A 15699-nucleotide genomic window follows, 5' to 3' on the forward strand; every position below is an offset into this window, starting at 1 on the left:
TTAAAGAATTTTATTTGAAAAAGCTTTGTGAATTATACAGATGAGAATTAGCTATGTGTAACAACTTTTGTAAGAAACTACATACTTGTATTAGCTATTAGAATATTAGCTATTAGAATATTTTCTTCTTCTGAATAATTGGACTTGTTTCAATTTCTTCTAAGCATTTAGTTTTTGGGKTTTTTTTTAATTTTTTTGAAAGGCAATGGTAGAGAAAGAGAAAAGGAAGAAAGAGGCAATATTTAAAACATAGTCCCTACTCATAGTAAGGACTTACTTAATGGTTCTTACTCATTTGCAATGTAGATAACTTCGTGCTTCTCGATGACACCTATGTCATGCTCCAGTTGTTTCATCTGTGATTCCAGTTTTTCTTTATGCATCTTCTTGGGTATGGTGTCTATATATACAGAAAGACCCTGAAACTCATGATGCACCTCTTCCCAGTTCTTTTTCAGACCCTAAAACCATTACATGAAAAGGAAATATATGAGAAAAACTTACTTCATTAAGAATAATATACACACAAGCTACTTAGATTTTTTTAATATTGACTTTGTCATTGCAATGTTAAAATAATAGATAAATACATGGAAAATGCTTAATCATCTTAACTAACCGGACCAAATTAATTAAATGCTTAAAAGTTAAGGTAGTTCCAACAGAAATAATCCTGGCTTATTTTTATAAAACATAAAGGATGATCTTCAGAGAACTCTGTGCCTTGGAGAGAAAAATCTACATGATGATCTTTTAAGAGGCATCCACCAAACAATAATTAAACTAGCCAATAAAGTAGAAGCTACAAAAATGCTAAACTGAAAAAAGTATACCAATGTGACTAACAGTCAACTCTACAGCTTACCAGGAACTCAAGGAAGACTCTACACTTCATTTCACATCTTCAATATCTTCAAGAAAAACTGCATAAGGTAAATAAAGAGTAACTCTTCCTTATTCTGTAAAAGAAACTTTTTCTATGCTGTCAAAGATCTACAGTAGGCAACTTTGACAGCTCCATTGTATCTTATTCTAGTATGCTCACTGAGGAACTATTAGGAATCCTAAAAACTGCCTCAAAGCTCCTATCACTCAAACACCTGCTTTTCTCCAAAATGCAACAGAGTTCTTCTACAAACTTCACTACAGAAACCACTTCCCCACAAACAGCAATCTGGCTATCACAAATATCACCACACGTCACATGCAGTGGCGTTACAGCCTACCTTCAGTATCTACAAGAATACCAATACTTGAAAATCCAGCCCAAACTCACCACCAGTCTCACTCAGTTCATCTTACCACCACCTTCATTTTCAGTAATTTAGACTTCCCTCAGGCACCAAACTGATCCCACAATATTTTAACTTGTATGAAATACTTTGAAGAAATTCTTTATAACTGTATTCCCATTCCAACCAACATCTACAGATAAGTTCTTTATAATTTGGAATAAAAACCTAGCCTTCATTGACCTCTATCACCAATGATTTCCATAACTGTCACCTCTCCATTTGAATGCTGCTACACAAAAAATTAGCTTACTAGATAAAGCAAACCATATCTTCCATACATAAAAGCCCAAGACTTAAATCCTGCCTCAACAAAACAAGCAATCATCTGAAACATACTCATAACCCTACTAGCTCAGCATCAGAGGCAAATTTTCATTGACCAACATATGCTGCATGGAACCAGACTGTGACAGAACACTAAAATTTAAAATTTGCCTTTATATCCTCACAATTAGTGCAACAAAATGCTCCTCACTTTCTCTCCTCAAGAGAATGATGAAAATTATAAATCCTATGCATGCAAATATCAAATTGTAGTATAGTTTATTCAATGCACCAAATGTCCTAAAGAAAACTATATGGGTGAACTTAATCACACCTACCACAAGGAACTCATACAGCAACCAGCAAATAATAGAAACACTTAGTCATCAGTAGGAGAACATTTTTCCAAAACAACTACTTCATTTTTTTGGCTTTTAGTTATTTCCCAAGGGAAGATCACAGAATATCTTCAGAAATGAAGACCTGAAATTATTCTCCTGGAAACTCAAGTTCTTAACTCTCCTTTATAATGAAAAATTGATTCAACTAATACAATGATTTTATGACATAATACGATTTCCCTTCACCCTCAATCTGTTGGAACAGGTGAATTACCATTCTCTCTTTCTTTAGGATAATCATTTTATTACCCCATACTAACATGTCCTTCTCCACTATTACTAACCACCTTTTCTCCCAGAATACTGACTAGCATACTTAAATTTAGAGGAATTAATATGTATTGAGCTTTGGAGATCGTTGCTTCTATTTCAGAACTCAAGAAGAGCTGTTGTGCCTAAAAACTTGTCTGATTTGGTCTATTATATGAATTAGTTTACAAAAGAAAAAAAGACTGCTCCCTGCAAATGCTGACTAAGCAAAACATGCATTTTAATACGAGCTAATATTTTACAGAGTATTTCTTGCATAACAGTTCATGCTTTGTGTATTCATATCGAGACTTGACAAAGTATTTTGTCTGTAATGTTATTCCTACAATCTTCATATACAACTGTCTAAATAAATTTAAAACCCCTACCTTAATATGTGAATCTAAGAGCAATATACAAGCTTATTTATTTACTGTCCTGTAATGCTACTTGTCTTTGCAATCAAAAGCTGTAAAGTACTCAAATAATGCTCCTAGTATACCAGGCATAAGTTACACTTTACAAATATATAGTCATGAAAACAAATACAGTATTTCTGAAACTTTCATAGAATAGTCATTCACTACTCTTTTGGATAATTCTTCTTTGTTTACATTAATAAAAGCTGGTTTGGAAACCACTGAAAAAGAGCATTTGAAAACACATTAGAACATCTACTCATCACAATTTATTCTATCACTGCAGAGTAGAGAGATCAAAAGCAAATCGTGACTCCTTCAGACAAAAGCTCCCTCACAGCTGTTCCAAAAGCTATGTAATATGTTGACTGTTATTGCTATGTGCTAAATCACAAGCTGAACGTCTAACTCTATATAAGGAATTCTAATACATGCTGGATCAGTAAGAAATATGTACTGCATTTATCAATATTCTCTTTTATTCTCATAAAATCACAACCAACATAAGCATAATTGAGAGATATTTAAAAAAATGTTGGCACAAATGATTTCTGCTTATTTTTGTAAGTTCGTAAGGCTGGATTTTGCTCTCAGACATCTACTGCCATGTATTTTTTCAAATCAGATACTGCACATGTGTGCACTAGCACAGTCAATTATTTTAAAAGACAGGAATTCCCATATGTCTACATCTGAGCACTGGGTAGAAGCCACATACCCTGGGGACACTAATTCCTCCTGACATTATAACAGTATAAATAATGTGGCCCCTGAATGAGAAAACATTTTGAAAAATTTAAAAGAAGATACTGAGTTAATAAAAAGAATATAAAACATTTTTAATTAACAAAGATGACATTTCTTCTCACTCTTGTATTTGAAAAATGTAAAACATAATTTTATCAAACAACACACAGAACTTGGAGCAGCTGAACTCATGTGCCTTGTTTCACATATATTTTAGTTGCATAGTTAACTGGCTGAAACATCAGCTTCTCCCCTGCCTTCCCCATCACAACAACATCTTCACCCTTGCTGTTATGTTCCTTATATTGCTGCCACTGCAATACCCTCACCTCTCTCCCATACCCCTTCCTAGATTTTATTACTTTCTCCACAAGCAAGAGACATTATTGTGCTGGCTACTTTGGATCTACCCTCTTGCTGATTAACCAGTTAATCTTTGCAAGTGAGTTAGACACTGTTTTGTCTCTAGATATTCTGCTGACCTTTTGTGGGAATGTAGTATCTTGGAGATGTCCACCCATCTGCTAATTTGCCGCAAATGGTTGCTAAGATCAACAGTTATTACGGGACAGAGTGACAAACAGACATCACTATTTTCATAGGAAACTTAGCTAAAAAGTGGTCATGAGAAATTGCAGTTCAAGAACCGGATTACATAAAAATATGCTGATAAACACATAATTACATCAGTGCAAGTCTCTTTAAAATACAGTGTATATGTACAGTATAACTACAATATACAGTTAGTATCAAAAATGAAGTATTTGACCATTTGAATATCTGTGGTTTAAACTGAGAAACAGTGCCTATCTTCTCATCCTTTCATACAGTATTAATCTTACTCAGTTGATGCAAGGTCTCTTTTCCCATCAGTTTCTGACACCTCAGACAGGCAGCCTGTCTATGTCTGCTCACATATCCGTACAGTGTACTTTGTTTCAAATCTCAGCTTTTTTTTTCTTTACTACACGTTTAAAATGTTTCTTTACCTCTCTACTTCTTTATGCTATTATTTCTCTTTGCAAAAACTTGTTTCATACATACTGTATGGAAGACTATACAAAAGAGCTTGACAAAATACATTTTTTAGTCATAATTCTACAAATATATTACAATTGAATTCTATTTTCTATTTTTGCCACATCTAACACATGCCACAGCATGACCTTATGCTTTAGCCAGTGAAGTCATGATGTGAAGATAGAAACTGCCAATAAACGTGATGGCATTATGTATCAGGAAAAAACAAGATGAAATTTGTGCTTTTCTATGATTCACAAGTAGAGAGTCAGAACTGTCTCTGGATCTATACAGTTGATTCTCTGCATCCCTTCGAAGCTTCACTGAAATTCCAAGTGGGTGAAGAGGATATGAATCTAATAGAATTGAAGTACTTGTAAAGCTGGTTTGTAACTGTAGACAGACCAGCTCCCTTCAGCTCAATTTACAACTGTTCTATAGCTCCACCTAGTGAAAAAGCAGCCAGCCCATTTGTCTTGCTTAAAAATTTAGTACACTCTTTATATGGACTTACATTACCTTATTAATCTTTTGCATATGTTACTACATACACTAAATCAAAATATGGACCTGCAGAAGACTGCTCCTTTCTTCGTCAGACAACCGTTTCATGGCTCTTTTTCTGAGAGACTCCAATACATAGGCCTCATGTTCTTTCTGAGCTCTCTTAATTTCTTTGTTTCTCTGTGTTACATATTTTGGTATAATACCATAATCCTGTAAGGGCAAGGAAAAAGTTGATGTATACTTTCAAAAAGAAACCAAAGACATACTTGTCATACATAATAATTATATTTACAAAGACAGTTGGAAATGGAATTTTCTGCCACAAAGCAATAAAATCTTAAATTGCTGTGTTCTCAGAAGTATCAAACATTATTCTCCCTGTAGTCTCATCAAAAAGCATGAAGAATTTCCACCAGTGTTGTTTACAACCTCAAAAGACAAGAGAAACCAGAAAGCAAAACACCTATTTATAAGAACTGATGGTAGAGTGCGGAGTTTGAAACCTGTTAATGACAGCAAACTATTTTACATTTGTACATGGTGTCAAATTCTACCTTCGGAAATACGTCTTCCTTGGAAACATTCTTTGAAAGGTTTTCCTGCATCCTGATTTCTGCTAAAACATCGTATGCCATAGAGAGAATCAAAACTACTAACTAGTAACTAACTAGTAACTATAGTGCTCTAACCACACATCTTGTATCACCTGTGGGGTTTCAATTTTGGAAATACTGCTCTAAATCCTAACAGCGAGGAAGGCTGCCAAGTGAATGGATCATTCAGCCATAAGTTGGTTCCAGTTGGTGTAAAACTCTTTCTTCTTTTACTCTGCGATGTGAGGTGAGCTGGTGCCCAGTGCCTGACACGGTGGTTAGAGGTGGGCTAGCTATCCATTGGTGGGACTCTTGAGTGAACAAAAGGAACCAAGTGCAGCTCTTTGTCTCCCCATTAGATACTCCCTGGGCTCCTAATGCAACACATCTGCTTTTGCTTTAGCAGCATCATTTTGGCAAACTTTTGCTGACAACATAAGCAAGTGAATACAGAGCAAAGGCAAGGTACAACCATAGTACTTATGATTTCTCCTTGACAAATTTCAAAGGTTCTAATGCAAATAGTATCTAAACATCTCAAAAAGAATCATAAACATTTCACAGGAGAATACAGTAGTGAACCGAAAAATAGACATTACTACTGATATTTCCGCTTTAATTTAATACAACTTACCTTTTTTTTAACATATTTTGGAACAAGTCCCGAAGTTTCAAGCAGGTGTTTGTCTCCCTGTCTTCTATCAACATAAATAGGTTGAGGCTTTTTAGCCAATCCCATGATAGCAGCAACAGCATTTGCATTTATAAAATTCTTTTTACTCTGAATTCCCATAAGTGGGTGATCTGTCTTCCGTGGCACTGATAATGCAGGCATTTTCCTACTATCCTGTTCTTTTTTTCCTGTGAATTGAATATGTAAACACCCTCAGCAATAACCATAAAGAACTTTACAGTTCCATATTATTACATTTCTCAAGAGGGAGAAATTATGAACCAAATTACATAAAAATAGAAACCAACTGTATCTAAAACATAAAAATTGACTGGGGATGTACTATGATGAAAACCAGCATGCTTGTTGGGCATAATGGAAGTTAACATAGGAAATACTGTGTTGTTTTAGAGAGGTTTTCCATATAATATGCCACTCTTACTTTGTAAGACCAGTTGTGTGGGATTCCTTTCAAATGTGATTAAAACTACTTTTACCAGAATGTTCATAAACAATTATTCACAATCCTTTCTCCAAAGAACAAAAAGACCCTTCCTTTTTTGTGTAATCTTTTCTCCAAGGTTTCAACAGAAAGTCAGTAGTCTCCTGTCCAGAGGAGGGATGAAAGACAATCCATTTCCCACATACTTCCCACCAGATATAACTCTAACTGTCATTATCAGAGATAACTCAGAAGAAGCTACAGTAGTTTGATTCAGGTTGTCTAAATTCATGTTCTCTTTCTTTGGCAGAAAATAAGTCTGGAATGTCACACGTGACAGAGCTCTTCCTACAATGGATGATTTCCTGACACTGAAGACATGAACCAATGCTTCCCTCGTTTTTGTTTTTACAACCTACTGGCTTACCATAATTTAGCACTGTAGAATACAGGACTTAAATCTCTATTTCTCTCAGGATCTCTTTTTGGAAACAAGATCTCTGAAGCTTCTCAGTGAACACTGGCTCACCCTCATCTGCAGAACACTGACACACACTTTTGGGGAATGTTTTGGGAACTCCCACTTCTTCTGGAGCCAGCAACTGATTTTAGTTAAAATGAATGCAGGAGGGCAGTAACACAACGAGATTAGCCAAGCTTTAGGAAGCACACCTCCTCTAAGGAAGTGGTGAGTGATCAAACTCCACAAGACAGACATTATCCTAGATTTCAATGAAAAAAAAATAAATCAATCTTTGTTTCTGTTCTGCCCCTGCAGCCTACTTTTTAACTAAATGGATCAAACCCAGTTTTGAAGGCGGTACAGATATCATCAACAAAATGCCATAATCCAATGTAGACAACTGGTAATTGGTTACATTCCAAGTTATGAAAGTATTTTCACATGCTTTAGAAAGATAGATCATGTGCTTTAAAAGAGGGATTAAGCGTCATAATTTTTCTGAGGTATGTATGAAACTCCATCCAACAAAGGTGCAAGAGCTTTCTAAGTTGATGATAGAATTCCATTTCAAGATGTTTTAGGATCTAATCATGGCACTGAAATAATAAGTCTGTATGAAAGTTATGATGTGTCATGGGCATTTTGAAGCTCTAGCACAATGACTCCTAAGGCAAAACACCAAAACACATACTAGTAGGAAGCCCGGAATCAATAAGTTGAAATAGGAATATTGTGAGCTGCTTGTTTGAGGAAAATGTCAGAGCACTGAATCTCAAAATACGACCATTTTAAAGTAGATAACACTAATTTTATGCTAAAAGTACATAAAAAGGGATATTATGGACAGCTCAAAGTTACTGGTGAATCAACCTTCTTTGCTAAACCCATCTAAAGCACTAGTGTAGTAATTTAACAAGTTCTTGAGCTTGGAAGCATTAATGCTCAGAGGTCACGAAGTATTACATTCTGGTATACTGAACACTGTTTAGCTTTTCTGAAAAAGCTACGATTTTATTCAAAAACCACCCAAGATGCCCACAGGGCCTCAGGGACTTAAGCTTACTTCAAAGTTCTGATAATCCATATTGCTTGAGGCATCAAACCTCCAAAGCCTCATGGGCGAGCCCATATTTTCAATGCCAAAGTTGTTTGCATGTGCCAGGTGGATTGGGTGCTGGACTCCCACACACTATTACACAGTGTATTTTTGTTATATTGTACACTAAAAATATCTATTTTTATAGGCTAAAAACAGTTTCAAGCTAAAGCCTTCTAACACCATCACAAATTCTGACAATGATGTACCTACAACTCCAATAGCATTAAGGTAGTCCTTTCTGGAGTATGGCTACCCTCACAGAATTGGCCTTGAGGCTGAACATTAAAACTGTCATCTCCTTCTCCCCAGAATTATGGTTTATGCTCAAAGACAGGATGGTGGAAAATAGGCACTTCAGAGCAAAATATTCCAATTTCTTTATTTCTGTGGCATGCAGCTCTCCAGAAACTTCTAAGCTTTGAACACTGCCAGTCAATTTAATGCTACAGGATTAAGGCCCAACAGTGAATGCTGAAGAGTAAAAGCTGTATGTTCGTGATAACATTAAGAAAGACACATATACTTTCCCCATGTCTGTTCAAGTTTTAAAAACAATTAGCTCACTTTTAACACCCTAGTTTATACTATTTACCTTAATATTAATGACCAACTGCAGGAAAGATTGACACACAAATCTGAATTAAATAATTCTGCATTTAAATATTAGCAGGGTAGAACATATCATTGACACATCTTAAATATCTAAATAGCTGCAGCCAAAAGAGATTTAATGATTTTTCTATTCATTTCAGCCAGCTTTGTATCACATGACAGTAAATGCTTCCCATATTTTCTAGTCACAATATTTTCCAAACACATATATAACCTCCCTGTTGCTTGTTTCAGTATTTTGCACAATAAAAATAAGAGAAAAACATTTTTTGTAAAGTAGAGAAATAATCTCAAAATCATAGATAGTAAAAAAAGAACAATGGAAACCATCCCAGCATGCAAAAATGATTTTAAACTTGAAAAAATCAGATTCTCAATAATTAGCAGTATTGTTTTCAATGTTAATATTATCAACTCTAAAATAACAAAAAAACATATTACATTTCATAGATTTCCTGTCAACACTTACTCTCTGGTAGCTTGGGTTCCTTTGAATGTTTTTGCAGAAAGTTTTTTGGAGAGGGAACTTCAACTTTTGCTGGTCCCATTGTTTTCCACTGAGCTTTACTTTTCTCTATTTCATGTTTGACAGATGGTCTAAAAGTTGATACATACCTTTGATTTTAAAAAATACCATAAAGAAGTTAAAGATCAGAAAATTATTAAAAAATACTCTTCAAAGAATACACATTTTTGCAGTAGTTCAATCCAAAAGCCCAAATTATATTGTTCCAAAACATCTCCCAAATAAACTGTCATTCGTACACCTTCCCTGATAAGGTTAGGCCCAGCACTGCACTGACAAGGTGTACATCTGGTTCCAGAGCTAACTTGCTGCTTCCTTCCTCTTTTGTGCCTCCCAGGTCACTATTATCACATTTGGGGAAATGGTTCCTGCATGCACTGTTCATATAAATACTGAACACAAGCCTTTTGAAGCTTGAAAAACCCTACGTTTTGGAGCAAAATGGTTTTGAGTATTGCTTACTAAAACTGTCAGAAACACAAAATCATTATTTTAATGACATTATGCATTACACATTTGGGTCTCTTTATTTTTTTAATTATTTTTAATTAATATTTTGAAAATATATTTTTATATGGGGTTATATACTTTGTTTGAAAATGCACTCAAAATATACTGTTGTGTACGTACAGGAAAATATCAATCATGAGCCAACTTAATTTGATTTTCTACATTTGAAAATTTGTAGCCTGGGAAAGGTGCAAGCACTAATGTATCTCAAACATGTTGCAGAAGGTGAGGTTTGTTGTGGGACCTTACATAACATGGTAATCAGACATACCAAAGGAAAAACCTCAGTTGGCTTCACAAAACAGAGTTCTGTATTGATAATAAGAACATTCACAGTTTCATTCTATGAGATGAAATATATTTTAAAGGCGTATAAAACCTCATGCTTCAGAACACATCAAAACATATGATGTGGAGAGTTGAACAGAATGTCTTTGATCACCAGGTTATCTCATTACTTTCCACTGTATCATTGTCTCAATCCTCCTCTTGAGCCATCTGTTACAGGCTAATATAAGAGATTAAAGTAGATGGATGACTGCTCTGAAATAGCACAGCAAATGCTATATATGTCTTATATGACACAGATCTGAACTCTGATCCTGAACTACTGAAATCAGTGGTGGTTTTGCCACTAACTTGTGGCTAATACAAGAATCAGTAAGAGCTCAGACATGGAAAGCTGTATGCACACACTGAAGTTTTGGAGTAATTTTGCACACAGTGCTGTAACTCCTGCTTTAATCAAAAGTATGCAAACATTTTCTCCAAAAGAAGCCAAATGCTGATCATTAGCTGATTAGTAGCATCTTGCATTTAACTGAGGACTGGGCTTTCACAGATGCTTTGCTGAAGGTGTCAGAACTCCTTGCTCCTGAAGCTAAGGCTACCTTGCCATGTACCTTCTAAAATCCACTGTCTTTAGGCATAATGTCATATTTGATTGTGGTAGACAAAAGCTGAGGAATGGCTGAATTCTTCTCACATAGAAAAACCTTAGAGTGCTTCCTAAAGAGCTATACCACGTTTTCAGATAAGGAAAAGAAAAAAAGAACAAAAAGATTAAATGTAACACAGCCTATTTTACTGAAATAGGAGAAAAGAAAGGAGGAAATGTTGGACCAGTGAATGGGAGTCATAGTAGCAACACTGACAAAAACATTTATATATGAGCTGCAGATGTCAGAAAGATGTAGTTATACTTGATTGTAACATTAGCAAATGTGAAAGGACTACATCTAAAATGTGGAACTTTTTTCTTCTTGTGATTTGGTCTCAAAAATGAGAAAGAGGATTATGTACATAAGATGATATGAATCTTATATGACACATGAATATGAATATATAGAAACACCTCTAATTATAAGTAATGGAGTCCTTGATTTTATTTTCTGGCAATTTCATGGCAAACTGATGCTGGATTAGACACAAAAGCACCACATTCAAAAACTATTGTGCTCCTTACCATTTGGTAGCTGAGGCATTGTGGCCATACCATAGAGAAAGGTAGCAACTTTATGTTGACTTTTATTTATTTTTGAGGAGTTAAATGTACTAGGGTTCACACACTCTTGAAATGAGAAAGTGAATGAGAAGATATTGAGTTAGGGAGTTTATTATGTATGGGTATAAAGTTTAAAGACATCTTTTAAAGGTGTAGTCAGCTTTTGTAGTCAGCCGTAGGCATTCCTCTTTGGACAAACGGATGTGGCAGCTGTATCTTTTCAGTGAACGTTGACACATGGTCAAGAAAGCAGAAAATGCTGCTGTACAGCAAAAATGTAGAGCTAGAGAGGGCCAGGAGGAAGAAAACACGGTCACAGAGGACTTCAGGATCTTACTCCATTCAGCATTTGGCAAAGGGAGAAAAGGCAACGTATTTATAAGAAGACAATTACTGTTCCTTAGATCTCATCTTCTTGGGACATAAAAGCTGGGGAAAATGAAGATGCTAGCCTTAGTTTCATGAGTAGTACCCAGTCAGCTGGGAGTAAAATGTATCTATGATTTTGTTAAAGAAATGACCCTTTATTTTGTATACATTAGTAAAAATTGGTCAGCTGATGCTATTAACCAGTTTTGAGCTGTTGCCACCAACTGGATATTTGGCACATTGTGAACCAAAGCAGGAAGTGGGGTGAAAGGGTAGAAATCGGAGAGATAGGGAGGGGGCTTTAGTAAGATTATATTCAACCTAGAGAATCCCTTGCCTAAACTGAATCTGATGAACTATGGTCATGCAGTGTCCAAATCTCTGAATGGTATTAAGATGGGAATGGATTTAGTGGGCTGCTTGCCCTGCTATACTGTCATTTCACTTTGCTCTGTCTGCCAAAATTATTCTCGATTCACACTGGAAAGAAACAAAAAAAAATGTAGTGTGTATTTTTACATGGAAAAGGTTCAGAATGAGTAATCTGGCAAGTCTGAACCCCTTTATCTGAAAAGGAATAACTATCTTTGTTCTAATAAATGTCACTGGTATTTCCACCAATTTTAAAGATATTGTATTATGAGCTAGGCTAACCCCTCACTGAAAATGGTTAAGTGTAACAGCTTTCTTTCATATACAATAGTAGCATCCAGAAAAAAAAATGTGTTCACATAATCATCAAATATGAACTTTATGCAAGTTCACAAAGGAATTAATACTAGGTGGGCAGAAAACATTTTTAATTTTTTAAGGGGTGAGAAAGAGAAGCAAAGGAAACAATGTCACAAGACATACTCCATACAGAAAAGGAATGGATGTGTGATACTGAGAAAAATCCCAAAGAAAGAGCTTTTCAGCTGCTGTGTGATTCCTCTGTGTGGGGAAATATTGCTTTAAAAATTCTGTGTCAATGAACAGGTTGGCATCAAAGATGGCAAACTGAATCATCAGCCTTTAGGAGCAGGCTGTTAACCCTCAAATGTTAGTTAGTGTGACTCATTAGTAGGAGCACCAACCAGGCAAAAATTAGATTTTTTTTTTTTTCAATACCTGTCTGTAACTTATCAGGCTCAGTGCTCCACCAGGGCTGGCCGCTGCGCCAGCAGGTGGTCGCTCACAGCCACGTACCTGGGCGGCTTGACAGGCCTCTCCTCCAGGCGGGGTAGGAGGTTGTAGATGCTCTCCGGGGCGCGCGGCGCCGCCATGCTCCGGCGGGGGGGCCCTGCGGGCGGGGCAGCCACACGCTCGCCACGGGCCCTCCCGCTCCCCTCTCGCGGCGCTCGCCCTGTTTATGCTCCCGCTTCTCCCTCCCACTCCCCGCACTCCGCCGCTTCTGTGGCCGGCTCGCTCCCTCCCTCCCGCCGCCGCCCCGCGCCCCTACCCCGCTCGGGCGGTGCCCAGCCGCGGAGACAGGCAGGTGCCGACATACTGTTGACCCCGCGGTTGCTAGGGAAACCGGTTGCTTAGTAACCGCTCCATGAGGGGCGGGACCTACGCACTCCCACTTCCGTCTCCAGGAGCGGAACGCCAAGGCCAGGAGCGCTGGCGCAGGCACTACAAGCGACGGCCGAGGAGGCGCTGGTAAACCTGGCGAGCTGCGCAGGCGCACTTCGAGTAGGTGAGCGCCGGGAGCGGAGGGCCCAAGCGGGGCGTGCCGGGCGGCCTGATTGCGCATGTGTCTCCACTCCGGGCGGAGCCGTAAGGGGGCGGGGGCAGGCAGGTGGCTGCGCATGCGCGGGGGGCGCAGGTGAGGCTGCGGGCGCGGGGGCTCGGCCGTTACCTGGCTGCGGCACCTGGCCCCGCCCCACGGGGTACGTGAGCGCCGCGCTGGGGGCGGGGGGTGCCTCAGGGCTCGGCGTCGGGCTCCGGGGGGGCGCGGGGAGGGCGCCGGGGCAGCCGCGCCGCGGCGAGGGGCAGCGCCGTCGCGGCCGGCTCCTGAGGGGAGCAGGCGGCCCGGCCCCCCCCCGCGGCCGCAGCCCGAGGGGGCCGCGCTGGTGGCGGCGGCGAGGCGCGACTGACCGGCCGCTGCGGCGTCGCCTTTTCCGGCCGCCGCCCCCTCTTCGACGCCTGCGGGGTGTCCAAACCGCCATAACGTGTGATCGTTGTGTTCCCGGCGCCGTCCCTGCCAGCCCCCGGGGGTTGCCCCGGGTCCCCGCGGCGTCGGGGGCTCGCAGCGGCGCCGGGCGGCTGCCTGCAGGCACCGGGCAGCTGCTGCCTCCCCAGCCCGTCCCCGAGCCTCTCCGGACTTGCGTGGCATGTTGCAAGCGCAACCTTGGCAGCACCTGCGCTTTCGATCTTTAATACAAGTCTGAAATGTGATCAGCTTTGTCTTTCTCTCTCTCTCTCTCTCTTTTTTTTTTTTTTTTTGCTTTACAGACCTAACGATGCCCAGAAATGAGCTTGGCACCTTCCTGGCAGTGAGCAAGACTCCTAAAGCTATTTGAATGCCTAAAGATTTTTTTGGAAAACTCTGGGAGGTGTCTGACTCCCCCAGGTGTCTGTGGCAGTTAAGATCTGCTAATATAGTTTGTAAGTGATTCTACCCCCTTCACGGGTTGTGACTGATGTGCTCACTTGTCTGCTATTGCAACCAAACTCTTACACTTGTTATCCAGCAGGTTTCCTTAAATGCGCTTTTTGAGGAAATGAGGAGATGCGTTTCCTCAGAACATAGGTGATTTTTCTATACCTTTTCAGAAACTTGGTTTGTGAGATGATCTTGGGATGGCTGAAGTTAAATGTTTTAATTTGGGATTTTTTTTTTCTGCATAAAAGCTCTGAGAAAACTCAAGCAGAAGTTGTGTCCTGTGTCCAAAAGGCATAGATGATGTATGGCAACTGCCTGTCTTGTATCTGAGGTCTTTGAGAGCTGTAAACTGCTGCTGACTTGCTTGCTTACTGAATTTTAACCATACAGTATGTGTTTGCAAACTTCTTGTTTAAAGTTTGCCTCAAGTCACCAGGAACTAAAGACACTTTTCACTAGAACTCCTGCCATCAGTGATGGTTATTAAAAATGTGGATATTTTCTAATGTTACTACTGTTGGGAGTCCCAAGTGGAGAGTAAAGATGTATTGTCAAAACTTACTACTGCATGGGAGGTCTGGATGTGTAAGCTCTGCTTCAAGAAAAAAATATTTTGACGGAATTGGCTTCATCTAAACTAGGTTGGTTTGGTGGTGTAACTAGACTGGTAAACTCTACTATAGATAAAGTCTATTTCAAGGCTTTTTTTAGAGTGAAGTTTTGTCAACTGAATAAAAAACTAATTTCAAAAGCAGTTGCATTTGACTGATGCAAGCTTATGTGCACATATACTTTATATGGGTGCAAAATTGGATTACACTGGCATAGGTTAAACTGATTAAGTAGCTGGATAAAGAAATTTCCTGCCAATTTTTGCACCAGATTGGCTCATTTAATATCAGAAAATACCATAGACCAGTTGCAACTCTATGTATGCAAGGTAAGCCTATAACTGCATAAATCAAAATCTAATTCCTTTTATGTCAACATCTATAATTTTGGGGGGTGAGTCCCTATAGCCTAGTTTCATAAAGCAGTCAAGATGTTACGTCATGCAGCTCTACAGCACATACTTAGTGCCTGCTCCTCAGAGTGAATCTGTAGTGCAGTTGCACATGTAGGCCACAAAGTTGAGCATAGTGCAGGCTCCCTTACCTCATATATAAGGTGTCAAGTGATTTGTCTGTTCAAGAAATAAAATTACTGAAATACTGTCCCTAGATGTTTTGAGCCCTGAACGTAAGCTTACATCTGGAAGGTTCATAAAATACCTATTACTGGCCCTATACCCCTGTATATGTATTCCCTACTGTATGTTACCATACACTACAGCTTTATACTGAATATTCCAAATATTCCATATAACTTTTATACTGAATATTATACCTACTTTTCACAGATTTTGTTTTTTAAGTAACT

General features: G+C 38.7%; 2 protein-coding genes across 17 annotated transcripts in view; one reads left to right on the plus strand and one right to left on the minus strand.

Annotated features, from left to right (window-relative positions):
- ENKUR (enkurin, TRPC channel interacting protein) lies at positions 1-13317 on the minus strand. 3 transcript variants are annotated; one of them, XM_026065769.1, is made up of 6 exons: positions 13249-13317; positions 12882-12975; positions 9254-9399; positions 6130-6356; positions 4966-5112; positions 1-461 (listed from the first exon to the last, which is right to left on the minus strand). In XM_026065769.1, exons 2-6 carry the CDS (start codon positions 12956-12958, stop codon positions 288-290), a joined length of 771 nt encoding a protein of 256 aa, XP_025921554.1. In that variant the 5' UTR covers positions 12959-12975; positions 13249-13317; the 3' UTR covers positions 1-287. The 3 variants fall into 3 exon arrangements, with proteins under 3 accessions (XP_025921554.1, XP_025921553.1, XP_025921555.1); XM_026065768.1 differs by having other exon boundaries at positions 13253-13300; XM_026065770.1 differs by lacking the exons at positions 12882-12975; positions 13249-13317 and adding an exon at positions 13135-13219.
- The window catches only part of THNSL1 (threonine synthase like 1), a 15167-nt gene continuing 12749 nt past the window's right edge, over positions 13282-15699 (plus strand). For 7 of the 14 annotated variants that reach the window (XR_003253506.1, XR_003253504.1, XR_003253507.1 and 4 more), the window contains exons 1-2: positions 13282-13371; positions 14130-14427. The gene's annotated coding sequence lies outside the window, so the exon portion shown is untranslated. The other 7 variants (XM_026065757.1, XM_026065766.1, XM_026065758.1 and 4 more) reach the window with 6 other exon arrangements.

Source organism: Apteryx rowi, unplaced genomic scaffold, assembly GCF_003343035.1.
Source record: "Apteryx rowi isolate R43461 unplaced genomic scaffold, aptRow1 scaffold_231, whole genome shotgun sequence".
Taxonomy (NCBI): domain Eukaryota; kingdom Metazoa; phylum Chordata; class Aves; order Apterygiformes; family Apterygidae; genus Apteryx; species Apteryx rowi.

Coding starts and splice junctions, on each gene's coding strand:
- ENKUR (XM_026065769.1), bottom strand. CDS start 12,958: ATGGCGGCGCCGCGCGCCCCGGAGAGCATCTACAACCTCCTACCCCGC. Junction 6,357..9,253: donor GGAACCCAAGCTACCAGAGA/GTAAGTGTTGAC, acceptor TTCAATTCACAG/GAAAAAAAGAACAGGATAGT. Junction 5,113..6,129: donor CAAAATATGTTAAAAAAAAG/GTAAGTTGTATT, acceptor TTGCCCTTACAG/GATTATGGTATTATACCAAA.